We start from the raw sequence: 12,596 nt of genomic DNA, 5'->3' as shown, positions 1-12,596 counted from the left end.
AGGTTTCATACTGAAGTGGCATTAAGCACTGCACTTTTTGAATAAAGCCAGCTGCACCTTGTTAGTTTTATTGTTTTGATTTGAATTTCTCAAGGCCATGAGACACAAGGACACAATCGCCTGGCGCCACGCCCAGCATTTTTTTAACATTTGGAAAGTTACGCAGTTCATCCTCTAGTTTCCATGTCTGTGTGTCTTCATTAATAATCCTCCTGATAGCTGCTGGGTCACTGTTGCCAAATCCAGGGCACACTGACCAAACAGGGTTCACCAAGCTGATAATAGTCAGATAAATCTTAACTCAGCGTCACGCACAGAGAAGCAAGGGAGCTTTAGAAAACAGCAGACTTATTTGTGTAAAGGTCAAGAATGAGGTTCCAGAAATAGAGGCACGGTTCACCAACAATAGACCTGAACCGAGCTGTTCATCACTTCTCTGTAAGGAAGTGAGAGGTGAAGTGTTTACAAAGGAAAGTTTGTTAACTGTGAATCAACTGCAGTGACACAGCAGTGGTTGTAAAATGTAATCAAAATCTAAGAATTAAGAAAGAGGGACAGCAGTTACTCAGCACAATAGAACTAGTAAGTAAGTAACCAACATATATGATTTGCATAATTATATTTTGATTCCATTATACGTCTATATGAGGCAAAATGATACTAGGATAGCAAGAGTCTGCTGTTGCTGTGCATTTATCAGTGTTGAAATAAAGAGACTGCAGAGAATGTCATCAAGGAAAAACATAATTTTCCTTGATAACAATAAAAACGAGCTCATGTAGTTTTATCTCATTCAAATGGATGTGCAGTTCTTAAAGATAAAATCCACCCTGTTTTTTGATTTAGTAAAAGTGGGGATTCTTCTGTACTCAACAAAGACTGTAATATCTAATATAAATATCTATTATTTTATTATTTTATTTGTGAAATGTTAGCACACTGATAATGGAAGTGTTTGAAGTGTTTTCTATATTGTCTTCTTTCTTTTAATTTTTGACAATCAGAGAGTATCTGGAGTCATTTTTTAGTCCTACAGGTTGGAGCTTCAGCTTTGTTATTCTAATGCTGAGAGAAAATCTGTCATGTTAACTAATACTAATGGAATATATGATCAAAATAATCTATTTTTTCCATCTGTTTATTAAAACAAAATAAATCTAAACTAACTGGCCTGCCTCGTCTATCTCACCTCCACCTGAGGTGCTCTGAAAACTGGATCCTGCCTCACCATAAACGTCTCATTTTATGGCTGAGCTGTTTGCAAAGCTCATTTTTACAGCTCACTTGGCTGAGGATCGGTTTGCTGATGAGTTTGTGTTATTAGATGTGGATGTTGCAATGGCCCTGTCTGTAAAAACAAAAAACTTTATGTGATTTTTTAAAAACGTGACACCTGGAGAGAACCCTATAATTTTTTTCATTTGCTTTCCAGGAAAAACTCATCACAGGGAGGTGGGATGAGCATGTCACGAGGAGAGACAATGCAGAAGACTGCACAGAAGACACAGACACAACTAGAAAGAGATGTCTCTGTGCATGCTGGTTTATGCACTGAAGGAAGTGTGAAAAATTTAAATGGACCTCTCAGTTCTTAAAGCAGAAATGACATTTAAGATGTAATCTAGAATATTTCATATTAGTTTTAAAAGTCAATAAAAGCAGACACATATATAATAAATAAGAAAAAAACTGCTGTTTCCCATCAGGACAGTGAAGCAAGTATAAACACATTCTAGAGAACACTGTTCATATTATCACGCATGACTGTAGAGATGGTTGTAGCGCAGTAACTACTGGATGAATTGGCTCAAAATTTGGCACAGACAATAATGGTCCCCAGAGGATTAACCCTAATGACTTCATGTTTGCTCTGGTGCCATCGTCAAGCCAAAAATCAAACTTGTCCGGTATGATGCTATGGTTTTAAACCTTACTTTAAACCTGATTCCATGGGCTCATGGGAGTTGAGAAGCGTTTTTACCTCTGTAAATGAACACGCTCTAAAAGACAAACTGTTGCCTGTTCCACTGTTGGTGTTGTTTTTGTCTACACACAGTAAAAAAATTGAAACAAATGGATGAATAATGCTGAAAAAAGTGTCTGAAAACGTTCCTATTTTTCTCCGCAGGCCTAGGTGCTCTGCTAGTAAAATCTAAAGTGCACTTAGTGCAATATGAAGATGGAAAGATGCAATTAAAGCCAGGAAAGGAATCTTATGAGCACATTAACTGCATATAAAAGTGTGACAAAATCCAAATTTATTATCTGTGTGTCTCATTGCCAGCAGTAATATATGGTGGCAGACAATGAACTGCTGTTCCACTGGATTATACAATAACTTCAAATTACTGTGTGATGACATGTATACAGGGAGTAACTTCACCAATACACTATGTTCCCAGGTGTATTCACTTTCTTCATGGTGATTACACATTAATGTCCCTCAGCCATGTGTTAAAACAAGTGGATGATCAATGAACGTTGGCCCTTGTAACTGAAACTCACTGAAGCTGATCTGAATTACACTGGCTTTGATAAATCATTGATGTTAAAGTGTGCATGGGAAGAGTCTGAAGACAATCCCAGCTCTGGTTAGATATTAAGTTTGTACACCGCTCCTCTGTTTAGACAGCAGATTATTTTTTTTTGGGACCTCCACACACCCACATGTCTGGTTTTCTCTTTGCGTTCACCCACTCGATCACCTCTTTCACACCAGAGAAGATTATTGTTGATATGTCCCTGGGGAGTTTCGGTGCTGTCAGGTGAGTTAATGAATAACACCCCACGAGGCTGATAACGCCACACACAACTGATAGCCTCAATAAGCCTTCCTGTCGTAAAAACTTTGCCGGGGACTTAAATCTCAAGATGCGAGGATGATAGACAGCGAGTGAACTGGGCCAGGCACGTTTTTTTGCACAAACACGTTCAACTTTGTCTTAACAAACACTTAGATAATGTTAACAATGCCTTGTCTTCCACGGTGACCACCAAAATTTCACTGTAAATTTAATAGAGTCAATAAATGACAGTGATAAGAATGGGATTGTATACTGGACTTTGCTCCGTTAATAAAAGATTCTTCCATGACAACATAAGACAGTGTCATATATAATAATGGCCATTCTATGCAGATGATACAGTTTTGTAAGCTTTTAGCTCATTGTCTTCTTTTCTAACAATGTCTGACATTCAGAAGCTAAAAAAAAAAAAAACTGAAATCAAAGCTGAAATCAGAGTTTTGTTAGGTTGCCTTACTTTTAAACCTTATGTATATGAATAAATACAAAGTTGAACTATGTGTTTAAACTGTGCTTAATATTATTGAATATTATTGATTCATATATTTCTGAAGTTCCAAAGTCTGATTACATATAGCTAAGTCTTTTTTCACAATGACATATTTATGTCTTTTTAATTCTTAATCAGGACAAATGACCTGCAACAATCTGTTTTACCCTGAGAAGAATAACATTTCATGTAACTAAGATCAGTTTTAAAGTTTTTTGGGATTATTTCACAATCCCATGTTTAGGTTATATTTTTGTTTGTTTTTATTAACGTCTCTCTCTCACAAAAGACAGGCATACCCGTGAGTGTGTTACTCCGACACTGAGGCAGCTGTCACTGAACAGCTCGTTAACAATAACCCGAGAATACAAATCTTCCCTCTGTTTGAAATAATCTTATTTATTTAACAAGATGGAAAACACAAGTCATTAAATGCAGCACAGATTAATGTTTGAAAATGCATGTTACATGAAAACATGTATTCATTTCCAATAAGTGCTTCACCTCCCTCAACTTAAAGTCGCATTCAGAACAAATTTTTTAAAAATCTCGTCCAAAATAAATGCAAACATCTGTCACTGCCCTCACAGCAGCAGGTGGGTTTATATTCTTCTAACAGCATTATAGCAGAATCACTGTCACCTCACCTGCAAACAAATGATTCTGTTCTTTTTGGCATTACAAACTATACTTCCTACTGCTTTAGTAACACTTTCCTTGATGCTTCTTTATGTCAAAATTAATGAAAAAGACAGTTACAGAACCACAACAGCACTTTTACAAAGACATTTAAAAAAAAATGTAAATGTAAACTTAGCAGGATTAGGCTGAGGTGCATACTAGCTAAGAAATGACATAAAACTGAGCTGCACCTTGTCTATTCTAATTTATTTACACAAGTAATATGAAAGTGCCATGCTATAGTGTGTCAGTAGATCACAAAGTAATCATATGTCTAGGTATAGTGAATTTCAAACCCGTTAAAATATGAAGAGGTTAATCACTGGCATTATTTTAACCCTTTAATGTGGTGCAGTTAATATTCAACTCAACCAAAATGTTACATCCTTCATGCTTTCTCCACACAAGTTTAATTTTTTTATGCGGGGGGAAGAGTATCAGTCCAGCAAAAAGAAAACAGGTCGTCTCATGTTCAGGTTAGGATTTGGCAGCTCCCTTTGACACGGCCAAGCCGATGAGGCCGGCTAGACCGGCCACACCGAGACCGATTCCCCCGACGATCGCCATGCCAACCAAACCATCTAGATGACAACAGGCGAATGTAAGGATTAGATTTATCCACCCCACAACAGGGTCAAATAACACAAACAAATTCTATTATCAAATTACAACTCAGGTGTATTCACTGAGAGTTTTATTCTCTTTTACCTTTCTTTAAAGCCTTGTCAATGAGTTTCTCCAGCTCCAGAGCCTGCTTGTTCCCCGGCTCGTTCTTCAGGAGAGTCCGGATGTACTTCAGAGCTTTTTCATATTCCTGGAGGACAAACAGGAGAGAGGAATAAGAAAGAACAGAAAGATAAAATGTGACAGCTGCGAACGAACACAAATGTGTGAGGCTCAGTAGACAAATATGCAACAAAAGCTTTCAGTTAGAAAAATCGAATGGAGTGACAACTTACTTTAAGTCTGTAGTTGGCCACTGCAAGGTAGAACAAGAAGTCCCGGGAGTCGTCCTTTGATGCTTTTTGAACAAGTTCTGCAAGACAAAATAGAACTGATTCAAACCATGACAACAGAAAACATACAAGCTAATATGTTACAGCAATTCTCATTCTGCAAAAAGTGATAATTTCTTATTAACACCCTGTCTGAAACTCTGTTATTTGTATAAGAATAGTATCATGTCATAGTATAATAATACTAGTAATGGTTACAAATGCTTGACTGACAACTACAGTATATGTTTGCTGATATGTTAAAAGAAAATACAGAAACGTGCTTAAGGCCATTTAGAAACAGTGTAATCTATAAAGGTTTGTCCACTATTACATATGTTTGTTTTTCAGCTGTAAAATGTCCAAGTGAATATGACAGGTCTGAACCAAAGTTAAAGGAGCCTCAATTCTGTATTCTAACATGTAGCTTTGGAAATAATAATAACACAACAAATATCGCTTTAACTTACCTTCCAAGTACACAATTCCCTTCTTGATATCGTCCGAGTATTTACTCCTGATCAGACACCAGGCATATTCAAACTTTGTTTCTTTGGAGACAGCTCCCTTCACCAGCTCGCTGTTGTATTTCTTCTCAAACTTCTGTCATAACAAAAAGCAAATATCGTCCGACGTGAAGCGAGCACAGAGCGACATTAGTGTAATATTTAATTAGATCATGTCCACAGGAAGCCGGCGAAAGGGAAACACTGAGCTTTGTCAACATGACATTTTAATTATAATGTGTTTTCTTTCCCATGGGGGTTTTATTACTGGTCATACATTATAGTTTCAGAAAATAACAAAAATACCTCGACCAGTCTTTCATCATGAACACCGTCGTTAGCATTAGCTAGCTAAGTGACGCGACACAGTACGCCTCGATACGTCGTATTTCATCAAAGTTTCATCTTTTAACAACTAGACAGATGTTATGAGGACCTCAGCGCGAGTCCCTCGTTGTTTAATGTTTATATTCGATGAAAAGAAGAGGTTTAATAAAGTGAAAACTTACTAAAAGGTCTTCAGGAGCTACCACATCACTCACTATAGCCTCCATGTTTCCGGAAACAGCTCTCAGGCACGCCCACTTTTATCATGTGACATAACAGGTTGCTACGTCATCTTTAGTTCTTCTGGTAACATCTCTGTGTCATCGTCATCATCATAATAATAGTAATGACAACAACAACAATAACAATAATAATAATAATACACAAAAACAATTAGACACGTGTTAAGGGGAATAAAAGAAGGTTGTTTATTTATGGGAAGTTTGATACCAACTTTGCAGTATTACTTGTGATAGAACAATTCATGAGATAATATTAGCTGTACTAAAGCGTCTTTCTTGTCCCTTTTTTAAATATCTAATATCTTATCAGTTCTTTTCGAGGTGTGCTGGAGAAAAGGCTAAAGGCAGCAGTTCGCTGAGGCTGGTTTCTTTGTAAGAGCCATCCGGCTTGGTCAGGTATACAATCCAGTCTGATCCAAACTAAAAAGAGAAATTCACAGTAGTGAAGGAGAAAATCACAACATGTAAGACAGGTAAACAGGCTTTATATTACAGGGTTTCTACAGTCTTAATTTTCCAGGTTAAATGTAAGACTTTTTTTAGACCTTTTTATGTTGGCCAAGGGATGATAGAAACTAGTGAGGATAATATTATTTAGTATTATATCACAGTTTCTCAGTATTTCTCGACAATATATTACAATATTGTTGTGAAAATAACAACAGAATCATATTGATGTAGAAAACTGTGTCTAACTTATCGATCCCAGTCAGTCCCTCTCTGTAAGGAAGTTAGAACATTTTATTATGGAAGATTATTAGTATCAGTGTCTGATATGCCTGTAAAATACAGTAACTCCTCCCACACACAACCATCACCTGATATAATATCCAAAGATGTGTTTGGCAGGGGAGGGCTCCTGGTTCATATACACTGCAACATGTAACCTAAGCACTTTTTTAATTAGTGAAATAATTTGCATTTTTTCAAATGCAAAATAAATCATTTAAAGTTTTTTCTTCATTGTAGTGCAGACTCATCTTATTCATCCTTGTTTCAAGATACAGACACTTGGTTCTAGAAAATTCTTTGGACAATCTGATTTATATTTGAAGTATTGTAAGTGCCCTGGCGGATTTGTTTAAACTTGTTTTAAGAAACTAAGGGGGTGCAATTATAGATGATAATAACTTGCTCTAACTATAATCTGGGGTGTTTTTGCAGTGCATCATGGACTGATCATGGGATAATGATTGTCTACACTGGTCATAAAAGACTTGTCTCACCTCCATAAGAACCTGTCGACATGCTCCACATGGCCCAACAAAACGGTCTTTGATATCACTACACAGAGGAGGAGAGAGTGAATGCACAGGAATATGTGAAGACATGTGAATATATATTAATGTGTTATTATACTGAGTCGCACCATGTAACAGCGATGGCTGTGAACTGTCTGTGTCCTTCCACAACGGCTCTCTGGATGGCCGTCCGCTCAGCACACACTGTCAGACCATAGGAGGCATTCTCCACATTACAGCCTGAAAACACACAGAAATATTTAGACTCTGGATTATTTCTCCTCCCTCTTAAACACTTTGTGATTTCTGTTTTGAACTTTATAAAGTAACAAGACCATTGTGTAGAAATTTAAAATTACAAGTTAAAGTACTCATTATGCATTAGAATGGCCACTGTATAATTTAGATTATATCACTATTTTATTACCGCTGCATTTGTGTGTAAGCAGTATTTCAATCGTGTAGCTGATCTAGGTGGAGCTAATCTTAATTTTTTTATGTACATGTGAGTAATGATAGTGATTTACTTTATAACAATGTATCAAGCTTAATCATTGGATAAGATAAGAATAGATAAGATAAAGTTGTATATATAGTTATAGATTAATAACTTAAAAAGACTACACTGTGAGCATCTACTGCATACACAATTAAGAACATAATTGGGGGGTAGATATAGAGTCTCTTGTGGCTACAGATAGTGTTAGAAACATGCAGTTTTTATGATAGTGCTTATGTAAATGTACTCAGTCAGTTTCCACCACACTGCAGTTTTCAGTTATTTTTGATGGGTGTGTCTCAGCTGTAGAAGACAGTTTGAGATCTTTTACTTAAGTAATACCAAACTAATAATACCAAACGGACAGCTTAAAAAACTCAAACACAAGTAGAAGTCATGCATTCAAAAACTTAAAACATAAAAACGTAAAAATACAAAAATATAATCAGTAAAATATTCTTGATGTGAAAAAAAAGGACTTGCAGAAGAGTCCCCCTTGACTGTACTTCAGAACAGTACCTGGGTAAATGTAGAGTAAAGGTTTTGACCCTACTTCAGAGGAGACAGCTGTTGGGTTATTACCTGTGATTATAGCGCCATCTGCTGTTAATATGGCAGCACCGACAGGGAACCGGCTGTATGGACAGTATGCCATGTCCCGAGCCTGTAGGCACTTTGAGACGAGCTCTTTAACTTTATCTGCACCAAACAAACAAATCAGGATTTTAAAAATAAGGTTTTTGCATGAATGATGAGTCAGATCATGTCAGCTGTAATAAAACAGGTCTGTAATGGACCTGCCTGAGAAATGGACTTGCCTGTCATTGCAGATGAAGACTGGTCGCAGTTTTTGGTGGTGGACAGTTTTGAGTCACCTTTTACAGCGGGGCCGTCACGTGACAAACAAATGGATGAACCGTCCTGTTAATGTTTTCACTTTGATTTTTTGAGTCAGGACACCAGGTTTGCTGACGGCTGCCAGACAAGAACGAGACCAGCTGGTATTGAGAAAGCTGCATGCGCATTGTTTACCCTCACGTTATTGGCTGGTTAGACGCGACGTCATCGACCAGTTTGGCACTGTCATGACCAGGTGGGACATGATTTTTGTCCAACTTTATCGCGAGAAAACAAAACCACCCCAACGTTCAATAATAAAGCAAGTCGCCATAATCTTTCATTAACTCTCAGCCATGGCTCCAAGTTTCGACAAAACTGCACAATAGTGTAGAAAACGTTTATTTATATTCATATGATATTTGTGTTACATGTAATATGAGCTTCAATCAACATCTTTATTTAAAATACAGGACGAATTTTGATCTAATATTGCATAATATGTACAAATAAGGCAATTGACATACAAAAAATGATAATAATATATAACTAAACTATATACAACACAGGTATAAAATAATAACAGCCTTACCCTTTAATGCAAAGACCTATAATGGTTCATATTTAGAAAGAAACTACAAAATGCACAACAAAGATTCTCCAACTCTGAATCAACATCTATCAAATTACAACAGAATAAAGACAGGAAAAAAGGAAATGATAAAGCAACTGAGCTTCATAGTCAAAGTGCAAGGATTAATGTAGATCATTAAGCGCACAATTATGCTCCATCTGTGCGTCACACATGCCCATAAAAGTCTCTGTGCGTTGGTGCAGGTCTCGCTATCACGTAACACAGCAGCCCTTTGCAGAGTTTGGCCAGGACGACCCAAATCCCATAAATCTCATATACTGCGTTCCAGAAAGCAAACGTGTACAGGGTCTTATTACAGTAAAGACTATCCGCTGCTGTGGGATCATAGTTGGGCTGATAAATTGAAAAGACCCACACGATACCTTTAAATGCAGGTGAGAGACAGGACAAAAACATTTAGTCACAATATGTTGTCCTTCTTGGAAGAAAACACTCAGTTGAAAAAATTCAGTTTTTCTTAAAGTAGCATCTCATATTTTTTACCCTTACCTGCCAGATTCCAAATCCAGATAAACAGGTTTATTAAAAAAACCAGACAGGCTTTGCAACCAGTGGGGTACTCCTGCGGCTGAGCTGCTTCGGTCTCAAAGGGGAGGGTCACAAATGGTATCATTAACAGAGGTATCAGAGCCAGCCCCAACAGGTAGTTGGGTATGTTGGGCTGCAGAGGGCAGTCTTTGAAATACACAACACCTGTGGACAGATGGTGGTGAGAACAATGAGACCAAGTGGCTGAGGGTTGTTGAAAGACAATATAGCAGATGTTGAAGGAAGAGCATATTTACCAAAGATGATTCGTGCCAGAGTGAGGATAACAAATACTACTGTGACCGCAACTACAGAGGCAAGATTAAAAAAAAAAAAAAAAAGTCACACTCAAATGGTTATGTATAATTGTGGATTTATTTCAGGACTGTTGCATTAGGCTGCATTAGTTTTGATGGGGGCACATGACTAGCAGATTAGAGTATATTACCTGATAGTCTTGGGGGTCTAGGTGGTGTAGGTTGCAGACGAAACCTCCATTGAACACCTACAGTTATTGTCACTGGATTGCCTGTAGATGGGGGTAAGAGGCAAAGATATAAACTGGTTCTATTCTCAAGCAGTTTTTATGAAGCAGGATGTCGTAATAGTAACACTAATTTACACTGATGGCAGTCTTCTGGAGGCTGAGAGAACACATCTGTGTTGTTATATTGAACAGATTTCAGCATAAACTTATGCCCAAACTATTAATGCAGACTGATGAGTAACCTTCACTGTTACACAAAGCTGACATACAAAATACTGATGGTAAGAACACAGGAATAAACACATGTTAAATTGTATAAAATTACTTGTTAAGCTCAGGTACACGGGTTGTATCTACAGTTAAAAACATTTTAATACAATTATACAAGAACAGACTCACCTGCCATTGCTTCTGAATGAGTTTCCTCTCCCTGAGTGCTTCATCAAATTACTTCACTAGTACACTTTCAGAGGCTTACAGGAACAGCTGGGGATTTCTGCAAGCTAATGTTTTGGTACTAAACAGGATGAGCCTGTCAGTGGGGTGGTACATCGTGCCTTCTTTAAAATGTAAACAATGCAACGAAAGTGAAAGTACAACTATTGCCTGCATGATTCTTACTTTCTGAATCTCAAATAAAACAGAGTACATTCTGAATAATTACAATTAAATTTATACAGAATCAGATTATTAAGAAACTGTATGAAAGTACAAAAGCTCCTTCATACAAAAAGTTCACAGTACTGAATATACTGCTATTAGTTAGGAAATAATAAATAAAATTTCTGAGATATTATTACTATTATTATCCCAAGTTTTTATGTTTTTTTATCCTCTGCTCTGACAAATCTCAGTACATCGTGTACATATCTTGTTGCCATACCCACGTAGTGATCAGATACGGTGCACGCACACAGCCGCCTCGTATTTTCCCCAAGCGCCCAGAAACCAACCAGTACTTCTGTGCTGGAAGATGAGCTACCCATTTAATTTGTGGTAATTTGATTACATTTTTTTTTGGAACACGAACCATGGAAGCATACCTGAAGTAGTTAACAGCAAGATTTTGACACTGGGTCACTCTACAGGGTGTTAAGGAGCAGAAAACCTCTCAGTTGCTATCGTGCCTTAGTGTTGCAGTGCACTACTGTGATTCTCTAGTTGGCTGTGACTCAGCAGATTCAGCTGCTTGTCTGGTTTGTTGACATAATCAAAGAACCACCATGCTGATAAAGATTTTGCAGTAACAAGATAGTTCACCTCACTCACAGAGACACAAGCAGTGATTAGATGAGACAGTGGGCGATCTTGGTATAATATAACATCTTTGCAGCATCAAAGTAAAGTTTTTTTAGGGAGTTATTTCGTGACTTATATGTATGTACATGAGGTGTGGCAGGTTAACAAGTTTTGGTCATTCTTGCTAACAAAATCACCCCTTATCCCCTTTAAAATTACCTACTAGTTACAAAGGGATAAAACCCAACACTGCAAAGAAAAAGCAGTAACATTAATGTTAGTGGCCAAAGTGGGCAAAGCCACAGTTAGCTATATAATCACAGCCACATACATTATGTTACCTTTTACAAGGTGGTCGCTGTGCACACAAGCATGTGAAATGTTTTTATGTTTTGTGAAATGCCACCGCATAAACCAGTTGGTTGGTTACTGTACTTTGGCAGACAGAGCACTTATTAAGCCAAGCCTTTTCTTGTGTTTGTAAAAGGCCATAAATTAAACAAACCGATATCATCATCAGCAGGTATCAAAGGGCATCTGGCTAGATGATAGAGCCCACTGAACACACACACCACCCACATGTTTGAACATCTGTCTTTGTGAAGATACTCACTGACGTAATGTATTCTCCAACCCCTTTCTCTAACTTCAACCGCCACAGCTGAACCCTAACCTAAACTTAAGTCTAACCTGAACCCTAAAACCAAGTCTCAACTCCCAGACAGCCATTTAAACTTATACAGCATTTAAATCCCCACAAATCTATTGGACCTCACAAGTGTAGTCAGCTGCTGGTTTTCAGACCCCATAAGTGTAGTAAAACTAAATCAACCACACACGCGTTCTGGAGACTTATTCTAACCATAACTATCACTTGCCTAACCTGTAAACATGTCTTCACTTTAATGGGGATAAGTCCCTGTAATTTGACTGTGTAAACACATTTAGGTCCCCATAACATGAGTAAAACCTGAATGACATACACAGGTAATACTCTCATTTAAATTTTATGTTCATTTTATTTAAGTGTAAGAAATAATTACCTTCAAATTAAAAGGTTATTTT

At 37.3% G+C, this 12,596-nt stretch overlaps 2 protein-coding genes across 5 annotated transcripts; both read right to left on the bottom strand.

Annotated features, from left to right (window-relative positions):
- Positions 1-3,673: 3,673 nt before the first annotated feature.
- On the bottom strand, positions 3,674-6,110 carry fis1 (fission, mitochondrial 1). The gene is made up of 5 exons (XM_018704254.2): positions 5,986-6,110; positions 5,441-5,573; positions 4,935-5,011; positions 4,684-4,789; positions 3,674-4,556 (listed from the first exon to the last, which is right to left on the bottom strand). Exons 1-5 carry the CDS (start codon positions 6,028-6,030, stop codon positions 4,453-4,455), a joined length of 465 nt encoding a protein of 154 aa, XP_018559770.1. The 5' UTR covers positions 6,031-6,110; the 3' UTR covers positions 3,674-4,452.
- Positions 6,111-6,207: 97 nt separating this feature from the next.
- zgc:103586 lies at positions 6,208-12,579 on the bottom strand. Of its 4 annotated transcripts, XM_051075510.1 has the most exons (9): positions 10,692-12,579; positions 10,254-10,334; positions 10,063-10,113; positions 9,767-9,970; positions 8,604-9,639; positions 8,368-8,484; positions 7,415-7,526; positions 7,272-7,329; positions 6,208-6,465 (listed from the first exon to the last, which is right to left on the bottom strand). In XM_051075510.1, the coding sequence occupies exons 5-9, from the start codon at positions 8,608-8,610 to the stop codon at positions 6,352-6,354; spliced, it is 408 nt and encodes a 135-aa protein (XP_050931467.1). In that variant the 5' UTR covers positions 8,611-9,639; positions 9,767-9,970; positions 10,063-10,113; positions 10,254-10,334; positions 10,692-12,579; the 3' UTR covers positions 6,208-6,351. The 4 variants fall into 4 exon arrangements, with proteins under 4 accessions (XP_050931467.1, XP_018559766.1, XP_050931468.1 ...); XM_018704250.2 differs by lacking the exon at positions 10,692-12,579 and having other exon boundaries at positions 10,254-10,671; XM_051075511.1 differs by lacking the exons at positions 9,767-9,970; positions 10,063-10,113; positions 10,254-10,334 and having other exon boundaries at positions 8,604-8,760.
- Positions 12,580-12,596: the final 17 nt, after the last annotated feature.

This window comes from Lates calcarifer, linkage group LG14 (assembly GCF_001640805.2).
Source record: "Lates calcarifer isolate ASB-BC8 linkage group LG14, TLL_Latcal_v3, whole genome shotgun sequence".
Taxonomy (NCBI): domain Eukaryota; kingdom Metazoa; phylum Chordata; class Actinopteri; family Centropomidae; genus Lates; species Lates calcarifer.
The sequence above is the reverse complement of the archived record's forward strand: the minus strand, read 5'-3'. Positions and strand labels throughout refer to the sequence as shown.